The 18280-nt window shown below is 38.3% G+C and overlaps 1 protein-coding gene across 2 annotated transcripts in view; it reads left to right on the top strand.

The window, feature by feature from the left end:
- The window catches only part of CLCN3 (Cl-/H+ antiporter 3), a 68227-nt gene that overhangs the window by 44044 nt on the left and 5903 nt on the right, over positions 1 to 18280 (top strand). For both annotated transcript variants that reach the window (XM_086464781.1, XM_009961871.2), the window contains 8 exons: positions 1883 to 2070; positions 2740 to 2862; positions 4199 to 4405; positions 7305 to 7385; positions 8644 to 9189; positions 13251 to 13437; positions 14831 to 15229; positions 16898 to 17114. In XM_086464781.1, coding sequence (XP_086320907.1) covers positions 1883 to 2070; positions 2740 to 2862; positions 4199 to 4405; positions 7305 to 7385; positions 8644 to 9189; positions 13251 to 13437; positions 14831 to 15229; positions 16898 to 17114 — 1948 coding nt within the window. The remainder of the gene's footprint in view (positions 1 to 1882; positions 2071 to 2739; positions 2863 to 4198; positions 4406 to 7304; positions 7386 to 8643; positions 9190 to 13250; positions 13438 to 14830; positions 15230 to 16897; positions 17115 to 18280) is intronic.

Raw genomic sequence — 18280 nt, 5'->3', positions numbered from 1 at the left:
TTGTTTTTGGGTTTTTTGCTAGGAACTTTGCTGAACCCATTAGCTTATTCCATATGGGCTAAAAAGTACCTGTGGTATATGTGTAGTTTTGGTAAACATACTTCCTTGTAAAGCACATGTTTATACATGAGCAAAGTCTAGCTATATGTTTGTCGTGCCTTTGTAGAGGTTGTTACACAGAAATTACTAGCTTTGACAGGTAGGGTTTGTTGGCCTTCGCTTCATTTTTAAGATGAGTTTTACAGCTAAAGTCACCTGATAGTTTGTGGCCCCACTGTCATGCAGTGCTGCTTTCTGTCAGCCTAGTTTGGAGTGACCAAAATGTGCAGGAGTGAGAAGTCATAAACTTTGTGCCCAATTTTTCCAAAAAAAAGTATTTAAACCAGAGATCTTAGATTAAATGCTAGGAAAATTGGATTAGTTGCAGAGTATAGCTATACCTGTTAAAAAGGCATGGGTGACTGTATAATTACTACTTAGAATCTATGTAATCACTTTTACAAATTGCATATAAATAAATATATATGCAAAATTCATAGAGTGTTTATATACCTCTGAATGTACAAACTGAGAATGTGTAGTTACTGGAAATTGCTTGTGATAAATTGTTGGGAATGTGCAGTGTTGTGTTTCCACCCCCAAGCTGCTATGTATTAAAATTGCTTTACTATGTTTCTGAGCAACAAAGCGAGCAAATTCTGTCCTTGATCATTCCTGGGTTTTTCAGTTTCAATTCCTTGTTGTATGTGCCTGGTGAACCTTAAATGGTATAACCTTGATTTCAGTCATGGGGAGATCTTATGTTTATGTACTTTAATTCGGTTGAAATTTTGTTCTACTGAAATACTACTTCTGACTTTGACTTTGGTTGGCCCAGGATCTCAAACTGAGGGTCTGTCAAGATTAGTAAATATAAATTAGTAAATTGGAGGTAATTCTCTACTACAAGTAAATTTACACAAGTGAATTGTGGCTGTCTCTGGATAGCTGCTTCTTGTAGTGATTAATACCTTAAAAATAGTAAATTATAACTAATTAAGTTGTACATATTCACAAAAATAGTGACTTTAGAAGTAGTTTTTCAGTATACTGCTACCATGAAAAACTGTTTTGTTTTTGTAAAATAAAGGGGGGGTTTAAAATTACTTTTTTATTTTTTAAATCCTTTGAAGCACTTTCCTAAGTAATGTCTAATTTTTAAGGACTCTTCAGCAAGTTTTCTGCGTGAAATTACCACACAGAATCCCTCTTAAGCTTTGACTTTGTGAACTGCGTAGTATCTATACTGTTCATTACCTGCAGCAGGAATTTTACGTTATTTTATATTTATATTAATTTTACATGGTGTTCTCACCGTGTTACAGAATTTAAGTAACTTTCTATGTGGATCACATGAATATTATGGTTTATTTGGTATTTTTTTTATGTTGTTCTAAAACTGTTGTTTTAAGGTAAGGTAAGAATTATTTCTCCAAATCTGCTGTTCTGTGTAATACGTCGTAGAATAGTTCATGAGTTCTCTGAGGCATGGCAAGGTACTTTTGCAGGAGGTCTGGTTTTTTCATTACGAGAATGTATCAGTCCTCTTGATTATTAATTCCTTTGTTTCAGTGGAATGCTGGAACTCTGGCTAACAGGAAACTATGTAACTAATAGGAAAAAAAAAAGATGCATTCAACTTGGGAAATTTGGTACTAGTCTCTTCATTACCATATTGCAAGTAGAATATATTCCTGGGGATCACCAGTATTTTAAATGTATGTTTCTTTAGATTTTCTGTAATTTCAATTTACATCAATTAATACCAGCACATTTCTTCATTTTAACTGTGTGCGTAATTCCTATTTGTCAGAAAATTAATTCAAAACTGTTTCTACAACAGGGGCATTGGCGGGATTGATTGACATCGCTGCTGACTGGATGACTGACTTAAAGGAAGGCATCTGCCTTAGTGCTTTGTGGTTTAACCATGAACAGTGTTGTTGGGATTCAAACGAGTCCACGTTTGAAGAGAGAGATAAATGTCCACAGTGGAAAACATGGGCAGAACTAATAATTGGGCAAGCAGAAGTAAGTATATACCCATTCTCTGATGGTCTTGCTCAGCATCTCAACTGAACATGGAAAGACAGTAACGGTTTTAAGGTTGGGGTACTAAACACAGGTTTGGGTTGTACTGTCTGCTCCATTTTTCAGCATTTGAATTGATTAATAGTCTGTAGTGTAATAAATACGTGTTTCATGTACTGTGAGGGGGCTCGGCATGTTGCAGGTGTAAGGAAGTTATGAGGGTGTAGAACTGTTGATGAGAATTTCTATTCTTGATCATAGCTATACATAAAAAATAAAAATGAAATTTGTGGTGTTCTCTGATAACTAAAAAAGATGGGTTTTATTTTTTCTACCACAACATTTTTTAAATAAAGATTTACTTAGTATTCAGTAGATTTCAGCAGCTAATAGCTGTTAAAAAAATACCTGCACTGTGTTTATTTTTTCTTTTTAAGATGAAGTGTTAGAGCACTTTCTACCTTGTATAACCCAGTCTTTGCTGATGTGCAGGTGTCATGGCTTTATGCTTTTCAAATAAAAACTCTCTCTTTCTTCGCTTGGTATGAATTACTGTTCCTCAAAATGTGTGCATAATTGTACTTGCAGCAAGAGTACTTCTGGGTTATTTTAAGTAATGATTTTGCTCCTTAATCAAATTTATGTTCTGCCTTTTATTTTTGTTTTTAGGGTCCAGGTTCATATATAATGAACTACATAATGTACATTTTCTGGGCGTTGAGTTTTGCCTTCTTAGCAGTTTCTCTGGTGAAGGTATTTGCTCCTTATGCCTGTGGCTCAGGGATACCTGAGGTAAGGTCTAACTAATATATACATTATAGATGTTTCATATTAATGTGAAAATTCCTGCTGCCTTACAGGGTTGGGGGAAGCAAAGAGGGTGCGCCCTGTGACTTTTATGAAATACATTAATACAAGTATTCAAATTGAAATAACGTAATTGTGCTAATTGTTGCTGAGAGAAATACCCCACATTTCAGATAATGTCCTGAATTTGTAGATTTTGCTGCATGCGTCTGGCTGGACTACTTTTTAAGGAAGCACTTAGTTGAAGAGAGTGATTTCCAAACCTCCCTCCACAATCCCTGCCCTTCCTACGGTGATAAGAGGGCAGTGGTTCATTGATAGAATACGGGTACTTTGATACAGCGATTGATCTTTTGTTGCACTGGCTTTAATCACCTTAACTAGCACAAACAAATCAGACAGTCACAAAGTAAAATGTTTAATATCTTCAAAACCTCTTTGTTCTTACATTGCTGACTGCTACTGTACCCAGAATGGAAGGGAAAAACACAAAGATCACAGTCTGGTCAGTCTCACTTCTCCAGTCATTCTGTCAGGTTTTTTTTATGTATGTGTATTGTAGAAGCTGAAAGACAAATCCTGCCTCTGAATAAGATGGAGTAGTTTTGTGCCATTATTCCAGAAGAGATTTCACCCCAAATTAGTTTTCAAATTCAGCTAATCGTTACTTTCTAGACACAGCTGCCCAGTGTTTTGTGTACATCCTCTTTATAGACATTTTGTCCTTCCCTGTGATAACTATATTATTTCCTATATATGGGCATATTTTTCAGGCTGATAATCTGGCATCTTAGGCAAGTGGCACATCTTTTCTAGTGGAAAAGGGCTGATCTCTTCCATCCTTACATCAAAGAATCTACTGTTAAAATTTTTATGTAGAAATGGTAAGACATAAGTGGAAAACAGCGAGGGGTAAAATTGGTGCAAATGTGATACTGCTACAATAGATGACCTTGAGTATAGTTTTTGCAGGTTTATTTTTCCTTTGGGAGTTATCTGACTTTCACTTGATAATTTATATCACAAACCAGTGAATGCAGTGTTAGAAGCTAGTGCAGATTAATTTTCTACTAAATGCAATTGATAACCTTGTTGTATGTTATTGTCTAGTGTTTTAGAGTAAGCTGCAAATAGAAAGCCTCTGGCAACCAAATGGACTCAGTGTATCAATCTGAACAATACATGTTTTAAAGTGTAGTAAAATTAGTAATTTTAAAAGGCTGCTTTTGAAGTTATGCAGCTAAAATGGTAAAATTAACTATTTCTGAAGAAAGCAGAATAGCAGAGTGCACTAACAGATAGTATTTTTTCTTTCTTCCAGATAAAAACTATTTTGAGTGGCTTCATCATCAGAGGTTACTTGGGGAAGTGGACTTTGATGATAAAAACAATTACTTTAGTCTTGGCTGTCGCATCAGGTTTGAGTTTAGGAAAAGAGGGTCCCTTGGTACATGTTGCCTGCTGCTGTGGGAATATTTTTTCCTACCTCTTTCCAAAGTACAGCACAAATGAAGCTAAAAAAAGAGAGGTAAGTTCTTGTAAAAACATTTCTAGAATGTATTGAATATCCATGCATTTACTCTGTTTTGTTTAAAAGATGGTTATTTGTTCTCTTGGACTTTACACCTGGGTTATCAATAGTTATTTATTGTGTTAAGAAAAATGTATTATCCCTATCATTCTCCAAGGTAGATTGTTTCTATGTCAGAGTGAGTTTGTGTTTCTTCCACCTCAGAGACCATTTGATTTTACTTAAATTCTTTCTGTTCTTGGCTTTACATGTTGGTAATTGGTGAGTGTCTTGAGTTGTGAGGACAGCAGAGGGCTTTCGAACCCTTGAACAAAATATTCCTGGAAAAGGGTTGGTGACAACAGTGTTTCTGCTCTGTTTCAGTTTGTTGTTGTTAGTGAGAGTGTTAGCCTTGGTGCCACCAAGCTTCTCTCTCACCCCTCCTCCTCAGCAAGACAGCAGGACAAAATAAAATTAAAAGTTCCTAGGTCAAGATAAGGACAGGGACAGCACTCATCACAGCCAAAACAGACTAGACTTGAGAAAGATTAGTTTATTGCCAGTTAATAAGTAGGATAGTGAGAAATAGAAACAAAAGTAGGAACACCTTGCCCCCACTCTGTTTTCTTTTCAGGTTCAGCATCACTCCTGACTCTTCTATCCCAAAGCAGCACAAGAGGATGGGGAACGGGGGCTGCAGTCAGTCTGTAACACTGTCTCTGCCGCTTCTTCCTCTTCATGCTCTTCCCCTGCTTCAGTCTTGGGTCCCACCCCTGGGAGACAGTCCTTCACAAACTACTTCAGCATGGGTCCTTTCCACAGGGTCCTTCAGGAACAGACTGCCGCAGCCTAGATCCCCCACAGGCTGCAGTTCTTGCGAGAAAACTTGCTCCTATGTGAGCTGCTCTGCACAGGCTATGTCTCCTGCCAGGAGGCTGTTCTGGCCAGGGCCCTCCATGGGCTGCAGCTTCCTTCAGGGCCTGTCCACCTGCTCTGGCTGGGAGGCCTCCTCTGGACACATTCGAGGACCTTCGCATCCTTCTTAAATTGAGGTGCCCAGAACTGCACACAGCACTCGAGGTGAGGCCGCACCAACGCTGAATACAGCGGGATAATCAGCTCCTTTGGCCAGCTGGTTCTGCTGTGTTTGGTGCACCCCAGGATGGGGTTTGCCCTCTGGGCTGCCAGGGCACACTGCTGACTCACACTGAGCCTGCTGCCGACCAGCACCCCCAGATCCCTTTCTGCAGGGCTGCTCTACAGCCACTCCCAGCTCATACTTGTGCGTGGCGTTGCTCTGTCCCAGGTGCAGAATCCGGCATTTGGACTTGTTAAATTTCATCCCATTACTTGTAGCCCAATACTCCAATCTATCTAGATCCCTCTGCAAGGCCTCTTGTCCCTCAGGAGCGTCAACAGCACCTCCCAGTTTGGTATCAACAGCAAACTTGCTAATGGTGCATTCAACTCGTGTGTCCAGATTGTTGATAAATAATTATATTGAACGGGACTGGCCCTAGAATTGAACCCTGAGGAACAGTGCTGGTGGCCAGTCACCAGCCAGATGTAGCCCCATTCATACAACCCTTGGAGCCATTCAGCCAGTTCTTCACCCAGCGCACTGTGAACCTGCTCATGCCACGAGTTGTTGGACAGCTTGTCCAGAAGGCTGCTGTGAGGAGCACTATCAAAAGCCTTACTAAAATCCAGAGAAACTACATCCGCTGCCTTCCCTTCATCCACTACGTGGGTGAGCTTATTTTAGAAGGACATCAGATCAGCTAAACAGGACTTTCCGTTTGTGACCCCAGGTTGAGTGTGCCTGATGACTGCCTTATTCTTTAAATGTCTTTCAGTAGCACCCAGTATAATCTTCTCTGTCATTTCTCCAGGAGCTGAGATCAGGCTAACAGGTCTGTAGTTCCCTGGATCTTCCCTCAGGCGCATTTTGTAGATTAACATTGGTTAGCTTCCAGTCAGCAGGAACCTCCCCAGACTTCCAGGACCTTTGGCAGATCATGAGAGGGGTCATGCCATAACATCTGCTAGCTTCTTCCGTACTCTGGGATGAATCCCATCAGACCCCATGGACTTGTATCATTCAGCTAATACAGCTGGTCACTTACGATTTCAGTGTCCACAAATGGAAAGTCACTGTTCCTACACTTGTGGTCCTCTGACTCAGGAGACTGGGCGGCCCAAGATCTATCAGTATTCTTAAAGACTGAGGCAAAGAATGCATTGAATGCCTCCCCTTTTTCCTTGTTCCTATTAGTCAGATGACCACCTTCAACAAGTATCGGTCCAACAAGTATTGGTCCAATGTTTTCTTTAGACCTTCTCTTGCTATTCATGCACTTCAAAAAGCCTTTCTTGTTATCTGACACAACACTGGCTAGGTTTGATTCTAATTGGGCTTTGGCCTTTTGTGTCTTCCTGCATATCCGAACCACAGCTCTGTGGTTCCTGCAAAGCCTGACCTTGCTTTCAGAGATCGTACAATTTCTTTTTCCTCTTGAGCTCCACGAGGAGTTCCCTGTTCAGCCAAGCTGGTCTTCTGCCACACTTGCTCAACTTATGGCACGGTGGAATTGCCTACTTAAGCAAAGAGAAAGCTTACTACAATTTCTTGAAAATGAGATTATCAGCAGTTTCATACTGAAGCCCAGGCTCCTTTGGATGCTTCACTGGGGAGGCTTTGAGCAGCATCCTTGCCTTCGTCATGGCTAGTACCTGGTTGGTGGCTGCTGTGGCCACATCTTCTGAGCATTCTGATACACTTACCTGATGCCTTTCTGTGAGCAAGTCTGTGTGTCCTCGATAGAAACACAGAAGAAACGGATAACTGCAATGAGATTCTGCCTTCATGTTTAAAGCGTATGCAAAAAAAAAACCCCTCACCGTTCTTCTTTTCCAGGTGTTGTCAGCTGCCTCAGCAGCAGGAGTATCTGTAGCCTTTGGTGCCCCAATTGGTGGAGTCCTTTTCAGTCTGGAGGAGGTATGTCAGGAGATGGCACTGAAGGATAGGTATTTAAAAAAATTCGCTTTTAGCATGAATAATCTCAGACTATGTTAAGCTGCAGTCTTTCCAAAGAAGGAAACTGTTTTTGGACCCACATTTCAAAGCCAAGAGTCCTGTTACCAGCAAACTCCTAAAGATATTTCTTTCTTTTATTTGCATGAATGTCAGCTTTTCTTTATGCTCAGTTCTATTTTTCTGGAGGAGGGCTGAGTCAGTTAATAACTTTTTTTTTTTTTTTTTTTAACATACAGATAGGGATACAGCAGTTTCTCACTCCAGGAATGTATTCTAAAAAAAAAAAAAAAAAAAAAAAAATTGAGCTCTTTTCATTTTGAAAGAGGCTTTAGAAACCTGTTTTGTGAAGCAAGTTTTAAACATTACTTTTCTTAAAGTTTCAGAAACTAAACAGTTGAATATGTTAATTATGAAAAAGGCAAATATGCTGTAAAACTGACCTCCAAGGCAGCTAAACTGTCTTCTCCAAGAAATGTTTCTTATTTAGTTAGTTTTCATTAGTTGTCTTCACAAAACATAAGAAAGTTATTTAGATTGTTAGCATTTTTAAAGAAAACTAAAAATCTCTGAATTGAGAAAAGGAAGCAAAATAGTCTCTCATGTATAACTTTGCTGTGTCAGGGTATTTTGAGGAATTCCTTTGTTGCCAAAAAAATTCAAAAAAAGCCCAGAAGAAAACTCTTGAAATTCAAATCAGGCTATGTGGGGCTTAAGTATGAAATTGCATGTTCTGTTTTGACGATTCTTTTTTTTTTTAAAAAAAATGTTTTAATCAAACTTCATCAAAAATAACACATCTGCCAGAAACCTTTCAGTGTAGGTTGAATGGAGATGAAACAGTATTAGCAGGAAATTTGAGAGAGCACCTAGCACACAGTCTGCTGCTTATGAATGCTAGAGAGAGGTACTTAGGAACAGAGAAGCTTTTAAACATAATTACTGTGCATTATTTCCTAACAGTCTTAAAACAGCAGTGGTTTCAGTACTGCTTTAGTATTGATTTTAAAACTGATATAAGTATGAATTGTTGTAGAGCTTTTAAAAAAAGTAGTATGTGCTGGAGCTCTAGTGCTCCAAGTGATAGGTATAATACTGATAATGTAAGAGTACTTTTTTTTTTTTTAGCATATACCGTGTGAGCAGCAGTACCGTAACACGTGCAACACGTCTGTATTTTTTAATTGAATCACTAATAATTCTCATGTATTGCCTTTTGCAGGTCAGTTACTATTTCCCACTGAAAACTTTATGGAGATCATTTTTTGCTGCTTTAGTAGCTGCATTTGTTTTGAGGTCCATCAATCCTTTTGGTAATAGCCGCCTAGTTCTTTTTTATGTGGAGTATCACACTCCTTGGTACCTTTTTGAACTGCTTCCTTTTATTCTTCTGGGAGTATTTGGTGGGCTCTGGGGAGCTTTTTTCATCCGAGCAAACATCGCATGGTGTCGTCGACGCAAATCTACGAAATTTGGGAAGTATCCTGTCCTGGAGGTTATTATTGTTGCAGCAATAACAGCTGCCATTGCATTTCCTAATCCATATACAAGGCTAAACACCAGTGAGCTTATTAAAGAGCTCTTCACAGACTGTGGGCCGTTAGAATCCTCCTCCCTCTGTGACTACAGAAATGATATGAATGCGAGCAAAATAGTAGATGATATTCCTGACCGTCCAGCAGGCACTGGAGTCTATTCAGCTATATGGCAGTTGTGTTTAGCACTCATATTTAAAATAATCATGACAGTCTTCACCTTTGGTATCAAGGTAAGTGTGAATGCAGTGGCTATATCATCTGCTGTGATTATTTAATTATTGCCTTTCTCATTTTCCATTTCTCAAAGCTAGCAGCTTTGTTCATTTATTTTTCATGTGTAGTTCTTTTACTGTTGATTAATAAGCAAGTTCTTGCAGAACACAATACTAAGTTTAGTTAAATTCAAACTAGCCTTTTGTTCAGCTGCATAAAACGTGCTAAATATAACAGGGAACAGCAAGTGTGTGGATGGATGGCTGTTTGTATGGGCAATTCAGCAATAACGATGATTCTAAAATTTCCCAGAGCTGAGTTCAAACCTGACCACTCAGATTCCCTAGTCCTGTTACATGGAAGAAGAAAAGACTGTACCTCTTGAACAACTTGTTAGGGGTGTTTTTGATTCCCTCTCCTCATTTATCACAGAAATGTATTTACTGCAGACTATCAAAAGGAGCCAATGATGATTTCTTTCCCGAAATCTCCACTGTTGGATGTCATGATTAGAAAGCAGGATTTGTTCATGTGACTGTAATGGGAATCTCTTCTCCATTACAAAGCAGCATAACTTTTGTTTTTCCCTGGTCATTTCATAAATCTGTTTTGGAGCTCTCTTCAGATTCTCTCCAAGCTGTTTTCTGAATGACATATAACTGTCATACCTTCATAATTTTCTATCTTGTCAGGCTCCCTTCATAGTTTTTTACAACTACATAATTATCAAATGTGTCTTAACACAAACGTGTCCCAGAATGTTCACTGAGCAGGATTTGAGTTTGAACTGGCTTTATCTTTTTAGTCTACGTTGGCGTTCTGTCTAACTGCATGCATAAGGAAACACTTGGTTACCGTGAGGGTGGTTGAATGCTGGAATAGGTTATCCAGAGAACTTGTGGAGTCTCCAGTGTTGGAGACAACTCAAAACCTGACTGGATACAGTCCTGAGCAACCTGCTATAGTTGACCCCACTTGAGCATAAGTAGAGAGTCTGGAGTGGTCACATCCAGCCTCACCCATTCTGTTGTTCTTAGCTGACAGAATAATATCAGGCTGTGTTTCTCATGTGTTGATATTTTAGAAGGTGTTGCAGTCTGTTATTTGAAGTTATTTTCCATATGTTGCTTGATGGGTGAGAGAATTTCATTGCATGTATTTTAAATGCTAGTCTTCCATAGGTCAAAATTTCAGACATTGTTCTATAACGTGACCACTCCAATCTGTTGTATTGTTTTGCATTCACGTACTGTAGTTCTCTTGTTTCTAGGGCTTTGTCCTTCTAAGCATTATAACATTTTTTACCATTCATGTGTTTGTGTGTATCTGGCTCTTTCTCATGGGGTTGTCACCACAGGATTACACTTCGTGTGTTAGAATTCACTAGATGACAGAATGGTAGTGGTTACACTTCTTTGAGTTTTGATTCGTTTTCTCAGAACTTCAGCATCTGCAGTTTGGTGGAAATATTTTTGTGAAGTTGTAAGGATATATTTATTACTTTGCCAATAAGCAAGGAATCGTGCTGCTGTCATTGATGGGACTGTGCTACGTACATGTCTCTGAAGCTCTAAAGCATATACCTGGTTAGAATGTCAGCCAGGATCTGGAGATCCAGATGTCACCTTAATGTTATATTTATTTGCATTTTAAGCTTTATTTCTGTGAAAGGAGGAGAAAATTCAAAATTTAAAAAAAAAAAACCAAACCAAACACTACTTTGTCATTTAAATCATTCTTAAAGATCCAGATCTGTTGCTGGAGCTGTAGCCATGTGCAAACATGTCTCCCCCACAGGAACTGTTTTCCTGTGAGGTAAGCAAACCAACTGAGCTGCTGCATGTGGGGTGTGGTGATGGCTGGTGCTTTCACTGCCCTGAATAAGGATTGCCAGGAAGCTAATATGGCAGTGGGTTGTGGTTTTTATTTGCTTTCTTTTTATTTTTCTTTCAGGCTTTTGTATGTACGCTATATTGCTTATTAGCAGTAGACTTGTTACTGTGTCTAAATGCTGGTGATCGAGTGCGGGGGGATTAGAGTTTTGCCTCAGAACCTGACTGAAGTGGAAACCCATATCCTGATCCCTTGCTTGTTTCAAAGATGACACATGTGCAACAGAACAAACCTTTTCCTCTGTAGTGTAACTTGAGTTAGGCTGGCATGCACTGGAGAAGAAAGTTGAGACAAGGTAGAACCTAACTTCTTCCTTGCTCCTTCTCAGTGAAGGTTCTTCTTCACTTTGTGACTTGTGATTCAGAGGCTTTTGCAAATGAATGCAGCTGTAAAATCGTAATTAGACTTGTAACCATTATCCACGTGTGATGGAAAGAAGAGAAGGAGCTAGATGCATAAAAAAGTTGTGTTAACAAAGGACCAGAAACAATTTGGATGTGATTTCCATGGGGAGACGGAATTTCTGTGGCATACTCCTGTAGCAGACTAGACTCTGAGGCAGTTTCAAAGATTTATTCAATTATTTTTATAGCTGATTTTTTTTTTCAGGGTGCTATTGAACCATTCACCAAGAAAGAATTTCACTCAGGAAAAAAAAAATACTGAATTTTAACAGTTAGAAAGGAGTTTAGGTGCATGGTTAATTGTGGGAAATAATGGTGGTATATGCACATATACTGCTGCATAGTGTATGCGTAAATGTGTATAAACGCACGATTTGGCTATTACACTAAAATGACAGCATTGAATAGTTACCTTTATCGACACTGAAATATTGTGTAATTCAGGATGGGAATGAAGGATTATTAAACTTCTTTCCCCAAAATCTGTGCTGCTGGCTTTCAAACAGAAAGTTTGCTATGTTTGTTTGTCCATGGTTTGTCTGTTAGAAATCATCTTGGCAATCATAAATATCGGCAGTATAATAATAAGAAGAATAATGCAAATAGATTCCGAAAAACACTTCTGCAACAGCTATTGGATTCCATGGCAAAATACATAGTTTGTAATTGCACAATACTTAAATTTCCCAGGTGTACAGTGGAAAGAAATTAAATGATGTGTCCTGTTACACCAGGAGAGTTTAATGGGAGTTGTTTTGACAGGATGGGTTCAGGTGCATTTAGACAAAAAGTAAAAATTCTGCTTACTTGTAATCAGATCTGTACCTCAGTCACAGTAGAAAATATTTTGATACTAACTGCTGTGAGGAGAAGCAGTGGGCGTTTCCAGTTTAATGAGACATTTAGACACCAGTATGTTTTTTGGAAAAAAGATTAGCTTCCTAAGGAGGAGAAAAGATACACAACAGCAGTTTCTCAGATGAACTGTTGCACCACATGAAGCTGCTGATAAAAGCAAGACTTGCAATAATATTTACTAAGTTATGTTGGTATGACAAGGCTGTGTGGCCTTTTCAGGTTTTAGTTAATAACAGAAACAGTTTAAATAAATAAAATAACAGTAGGAACTTCTTTTTTATACAGTAATGTGTTACCTACTTTTTGCAGTGGGAGTTGTCCTGCCTTTTTTTCTCTTACTGTATTTAGCATTCTGTATACAATCCTTTGTAAGGGAAACTGCAATATAGTAGGCAAAGCCTCTTTTAAAAATCATCTGTGGGCCATATAATTTATAGCAGTGTTAGGAAGCAGTTTTGGAAGGCAGTCCTATGTGCAAAGCTTGTTTAGTGAGTGAGTGTTCATGCAGAAGAACATGAAGTAATAAGGAAGGTGGGAAATAGTAAGGAAGACTTTTCAGTACTAGTAGCACAGCTCAGATTGGATACACATATGGTAAGAATTGTGCTGTTGGCACTCAGAATCTAGTTTGTGGTCCTGTATTGGTGAGAGATTTGCTCTTAATACAGTAAAATATAAACAAGCATTCTCATATAATGGATTCAGCTAACCAGATTGATCAGAGATACCAATAGCATTGTCTTAAGTTTCACTAACCATGCAAGGTCAATTTATATGGTTTTAACCTGACAATTTGAGCATTTGCATCTCTTTTGGAAAACAAACAACAACAACAAAAAACCCCAAACCTACTTGTAAAATGATGCATCAGGTACGTTCCCATCAGCGTGACAGCATTTCTTCTGGTGTTTTTTTTTTTTTAGGTTCCATCTGGGTTGTTCATACCTAGTATGGCAATTGGAGCAATAGCAGGAAGGATTGTAGGAATTGCAGTGGAGCAGCTGGCTTACTACCATCATGACTGGTTCATTTTCAAGGAGTGGTGTGAGGTTGGAGCTGACTGTATTACACCTGGTCTGTATGCCATGGTTGGTGCTGCTGCCTGCTTAGGTAAATAGAGTATAACAAAGTAAATAAGTATCTGATTTCTTGTATGTTGTCAAAATAATTATTAAAAAATGAAAGGAGATATAAATGTGTGCAGTTTTGAAACACCTTTTTATATGGACTTCTCTTTCTTCAGAATAATACATTCACATCTCTACATAAGACCGTCAGATCCTTGTGATCTGAGGAATAACATGAAATTTAAATTTGTGAGAAATAGAAGAGTTTAGTAGTGTTTGCTTTCTCTTTTTGGTATCAAGAGGTGTCATTATTACATCAGTCACAAAAATCAGTTTCTTGAAATGTATGAAGTAGAGGGTGTTAGAGTCAAGTACTGTTGAAATTATTACAAGACGGTGACGTGATCACCTGCTGCATCTACATGAATTGCAAAAAATGTTCTTGAAATTCATAATCCAAACAAAACTTTCAGAAGTGTCTGATGATTTGGGGAGTCCAGCTTTGAGGAATTTTTAACAAGTCTGATTTACAAACTGTTGAAAATCATCTTCATGGAAGGAGGCTTAAGTTGGGCACCTAAACTAGGAGAGGTTTTTTTGGAGGCTTTGTCTTGTCCTGGCTTGTAACTTTGCTGCCTTAGAAATGAAACTTAAAAGCTTTTAGTACAGATACTGCAAAAAGTAGACCTTTTCCTTAAGAAAGAGCGCATTTGAGCAATCAAATAAACTAGTGGTACAAATTCAGTTTTTTTGAGAGGATGTTTTGGTTTTTAATAGTTCAACTCAAATCACTTTTGAATGCATTGAAAGAAAGATCGTAGTCTTTTATGGAATGAAGATACAGCATCAGAAACCTTGGCAGAAAAAAATCTTGAATACTAACGGAAGAGAAATGCTATCCCTGTCTTCTCCTGTTGTCCAAGAAAGAGATTTCTTTTCATCAGCTCAGAATTCTCATTAGCTTTTATGATTCAGCCACAGCATTAAATTCCTAATCGTTTGGACAACATAGCTGCTAAATTGCTGCCTGTGACTTTCCTGCATTAGTTCCACTCTTTTTCCAGATTCTTACCTTACTGGATTTCCTAGCATTTCACAGTATTTTTAACCTAGGTGTGATATGAAGAAATACATTGTTTTATTTTTAGTTTACATGGAATAACTGCACATATTTTTCAAAACCCTTTATTCTCTTGCTTTCTAGTTTTCCCTAAAGAGCTCTTTTTTTTTCTTTTTTTCTTTTTTTTTTTTTTTTTACTTCTAAAAGTTTTGTCTTTCTTCTTCCTGTCTGCTTCTGTTTGTGTTACACAGACTGATGTTTGTCAGGTGACCTTTAATGGCAAAGCTCTGTTTGTAGTTCTCTACAGGAAGGCAGGAAATTCTAAATTCATTGTTATCTGATACTAGAGTGTTACTGGCTACTGTTTTTCTTGCAGGTGGTGTGACAAGGATGACTGTGTCCCTTGTAGTTATTGTCTTTGAGCTAACAGGAGGGCTGGAATACATTGTGCCCCTAATGGCTGCAGTCATGACCAGTAAGTGGGTAGGAGATGCCTTTGGTAGGGAAGGCATCTATGAGGCACACATCCGACTGAATGGATATCCTTTCTTGGATGCAAAGGAAGAATTTACTCACACAACACTCGCTGCTGACGTTATGAGACCTCGAAGAAGTGATCCACCTTTAGCAGTTTTGACACAGGATAATATGACAGTTGAAGACATAGAAAACTTGATCAACGAAACCAGCTATAATGGTTTTCCTGTTATTATGTCAAAAGAATCGCAGAGACTGGTGGGCTTTGCTCTAAGAAGAGATTTAACTATTGCAATAGGTAACTATCTTCCAGTATTGCATGATTATATATGCCAATTTTGATGATTTTATAGCTTAAAACAGAATTTACTTTGTGCGTTTCTAGACTTATTTCAAGTTCAGTTACGTCGCTCAGGCTGTCTGTCTATTTATTGAAGTACATGATTATCTTCAGTAGCAGGCTCTAAAATGGAGCAAATGTTAATCTCGTTGTCTCTGACATAAAAACAAAAGTTGTCATACTGAAGTAGGCCAAAACATCATCTAGGCCAGTATTTTTGTTTTGAGGCTTTTGCTTGTATATCAAGTGACGCTAGACTGACATTCTTCTTCAAAATGGAGTAATTCTCATTTTAGAATAGCAGGGTTCTGTGAGAATTACTGCCCAAGTAATTTTTAAACTTAAATGCATATCATACTTCTCTCTGACAGTATGTTATTTACTGTTGCTATAACAAATAAGATTGTATTATGGAGAGTTAAGGAAAATATTAATTATTTTAGATTCCTGGTTTTCAGTTTGTTTGTGTAATGGGAAATTTGGCCGTGGACATATGAGCACACAAGCCCTCTTTAGGCCTGCTTTCTTTGGGTGAATATTAGAACTTGTGTGATACTTGTGACAATGCTTTGTGCACTGGCAAGAAAACTGTGGATTTTGAGGATGCTGTCATAACCAAAGGAAAAAAACTATTGTTACATAAGAAAATGTTACAAAACTATAACATTTGTGCATGAAATCAGTGATGAAGTTGCATCTTAAACTACTTTTTTTTTTCTTAATTAATAAGGTTGTACATTGACAAGTATCTCTTTAACAGATGCTTCAGAAAGAGACACAAAAGTCTCCTGAAACTTTTAAAAAAAAAAAAATGTTTAGTGAACGCAACACTGTTTACTTCAGTAAAACTTTTACCTGTGGTCTTAATGCTATGTATGCCATGGTATTACACTATGTAGGATGTATAGGAATGTCCAAAACTTGGAAGGTGGAATAGCAGAAAATTCTTCTAATAATAACTTTCACAGGTAAGGCTCATTTCAGCTGCTGCAATTGCACGGTGCAAGTTGCTCAGTCCTGGATTTTCGCTGGCTTAAGAGAGTCATTGTGTGAAATAGTTCAGAGTATAGGGGGGCATGCTGGTGTCACCATGGTGGTGAAGACATGAAAAGGAAGAGAATGCAGTTCACGGAAAGCTAAATAAATTCGGTATAAACAAGAAGACAGCATTTTCAGAGTGGTCAGAAATGAGTTCTTGAGTTTCAAGCCAACAACAATTACAGCTGTTAGAATCACGACAGGGGAGCTGTCACTTGAGATTGGCTTTCCCCTTGATGGTTTCCTCAGCAGCTGTCTTATGTGCCTCCTGCACGTTATTTTTTAAGCCTTTCCACCTCTTTATAGTAAATAAAAGTTATTTATTGAAGTGAGAAAGGTAGTAGCCAAAGAATGGCTAAAGCTGTATGGTAGATGGCTTTTGTGATTATGCACAACCGCTTCTTAGGGATAAAGCAGTGGCTATGGAAATACATCAAAATAGCTTATAGCAGAATATCAGCATCTAGAGAATAACATCAGAGTCTGATGGCGTTGATTGATCTGTTTATCTGCACTAGATTATCTTACTCAAAGAACGTAAATTCTTCTTCCTCTGCTGTATCCCCCCCTCCCCTCTTTTTCTTAAAGAAAGTGCCAGAAAGAAGCAGGAAGGGATTGTTGGCAGTTCCAGGGTCTGTTTTGCCCAGCATACCCCATCACTTCCAGCAGAAAGCCCTCGACCTTTGAAGCTCAGAAGCATACTTGATATGAGCCCTTTCACCGTGACAGACCACACACCAATGGAAATAGTGGTGGATATTTTCCGGAAGCTGGGTCTGAGGCAGTGCCTTGTAACACACAACGGGTGAGTACAGTAGCAGCAATGCTGTTCATTTTGTTAGATATGGTAATTTTCACTTCCAGGATCAGAGTATTTGAACCAGGATATATTCAAGGATCATGGTATTTGAACCCCTAAGTTTGGTACTATAACTGAGGACCCTAACTGTTCCATAAGAAGGTGCTGTGCTGTGGCACCTCTCTTGAATTCTTACTCCTCCCTTACATTCCAAGTAATCAGGCAGGTGACTTCAGTCATTTTAAGATTTTCTGTTAAAAACTAGCTCTCGTTCAGCAAGTTTTGTGTGTGCAGCTTGCACGTGGAGGAGACACAACTTGCTTCATGGAAGTTCAGTCTTGTGTGGTGCACAGTCGAAGGCCTGTATTTTCATGTTCTTATATATGTTCTGTGCAGTGTATCAGCTCTTGCACATCTACAAATATCTGCATTCATAAAAAGTAAGGGAGAAAATGATCCAGTCCCTGTCTCTTCTCCTGGAGTTTAATGATGGCGATTACCTCCAAGCTTTTGTTTTTGGAATATTAATAATTAAATGACTGCTACTGGGTCTGGAACTTCAGTCTGTAACTTTTGTTTCTACACTTGAAAATAATTCAAGAAGTAATTTTAAGATTTGGGATGTTTGTAAATGAGACTATAGGGAGTTGTCATGTGATTACCCACTAAATAAATCAGCCCTAGGCACAGAAACATAAATGTTCATTATAATTGCCTCTTATTTAAACTACTCTTTTTTTTTTTTTTTACATGATCTTTTTCTGTGCAGCTGTTCCTTTTAACATTCTGCTTTCCTCTATCTCTTGCGCTAAACGCTTGACACACAACATTGCAGCTCCTACCATAGTATCTTGCTTTCTCTTTAGCATGTCTTTTAAGGCACCTGGGGAGCGAAACATTGTCTGTTAATCCATGTTACGTAGGATAAGTGTCCGTGGGACAAAACCCAAGAAACCTGAAATATGGGTGGAACTTTGCGGGTTTTACTGTGGGCAATAGGACTGCTGCTATAAGTGGCAAATATGGCATTGGTTTCCTAGTTTAGTTTTTCAGAATTTTAAAATAAATTTATTTTAAATATTCTCCTGCTTTTTCTTCTGCAATGCATCCCTGTATTGAATGGCAAGTAGATGTTTTCAGAAGCATAAATTACTTTAAAAACCTTTCTCTGG

This window comes from Leptosomus discolor, chromosome 4 (assembly GCF_034619465.1).
Source record: "Leptosomus discolor isolate bLepDis1 chromosome 4, bLepDis1.hap2, whole genome shotgun sequence".
Taxonomy (NCBI): domain Eukaryota; kingdom Metazoa; phylum Chordata; class Aves; order Leptosomiformes; family Leptosomidae; genus Leptosomus; species Leptosomus discolor.
The sequence above is the reverse complement of the archived record's forward strand: the minus strand, read 5'-3'. Positions and strand labels throughout refer to the sequence as shown.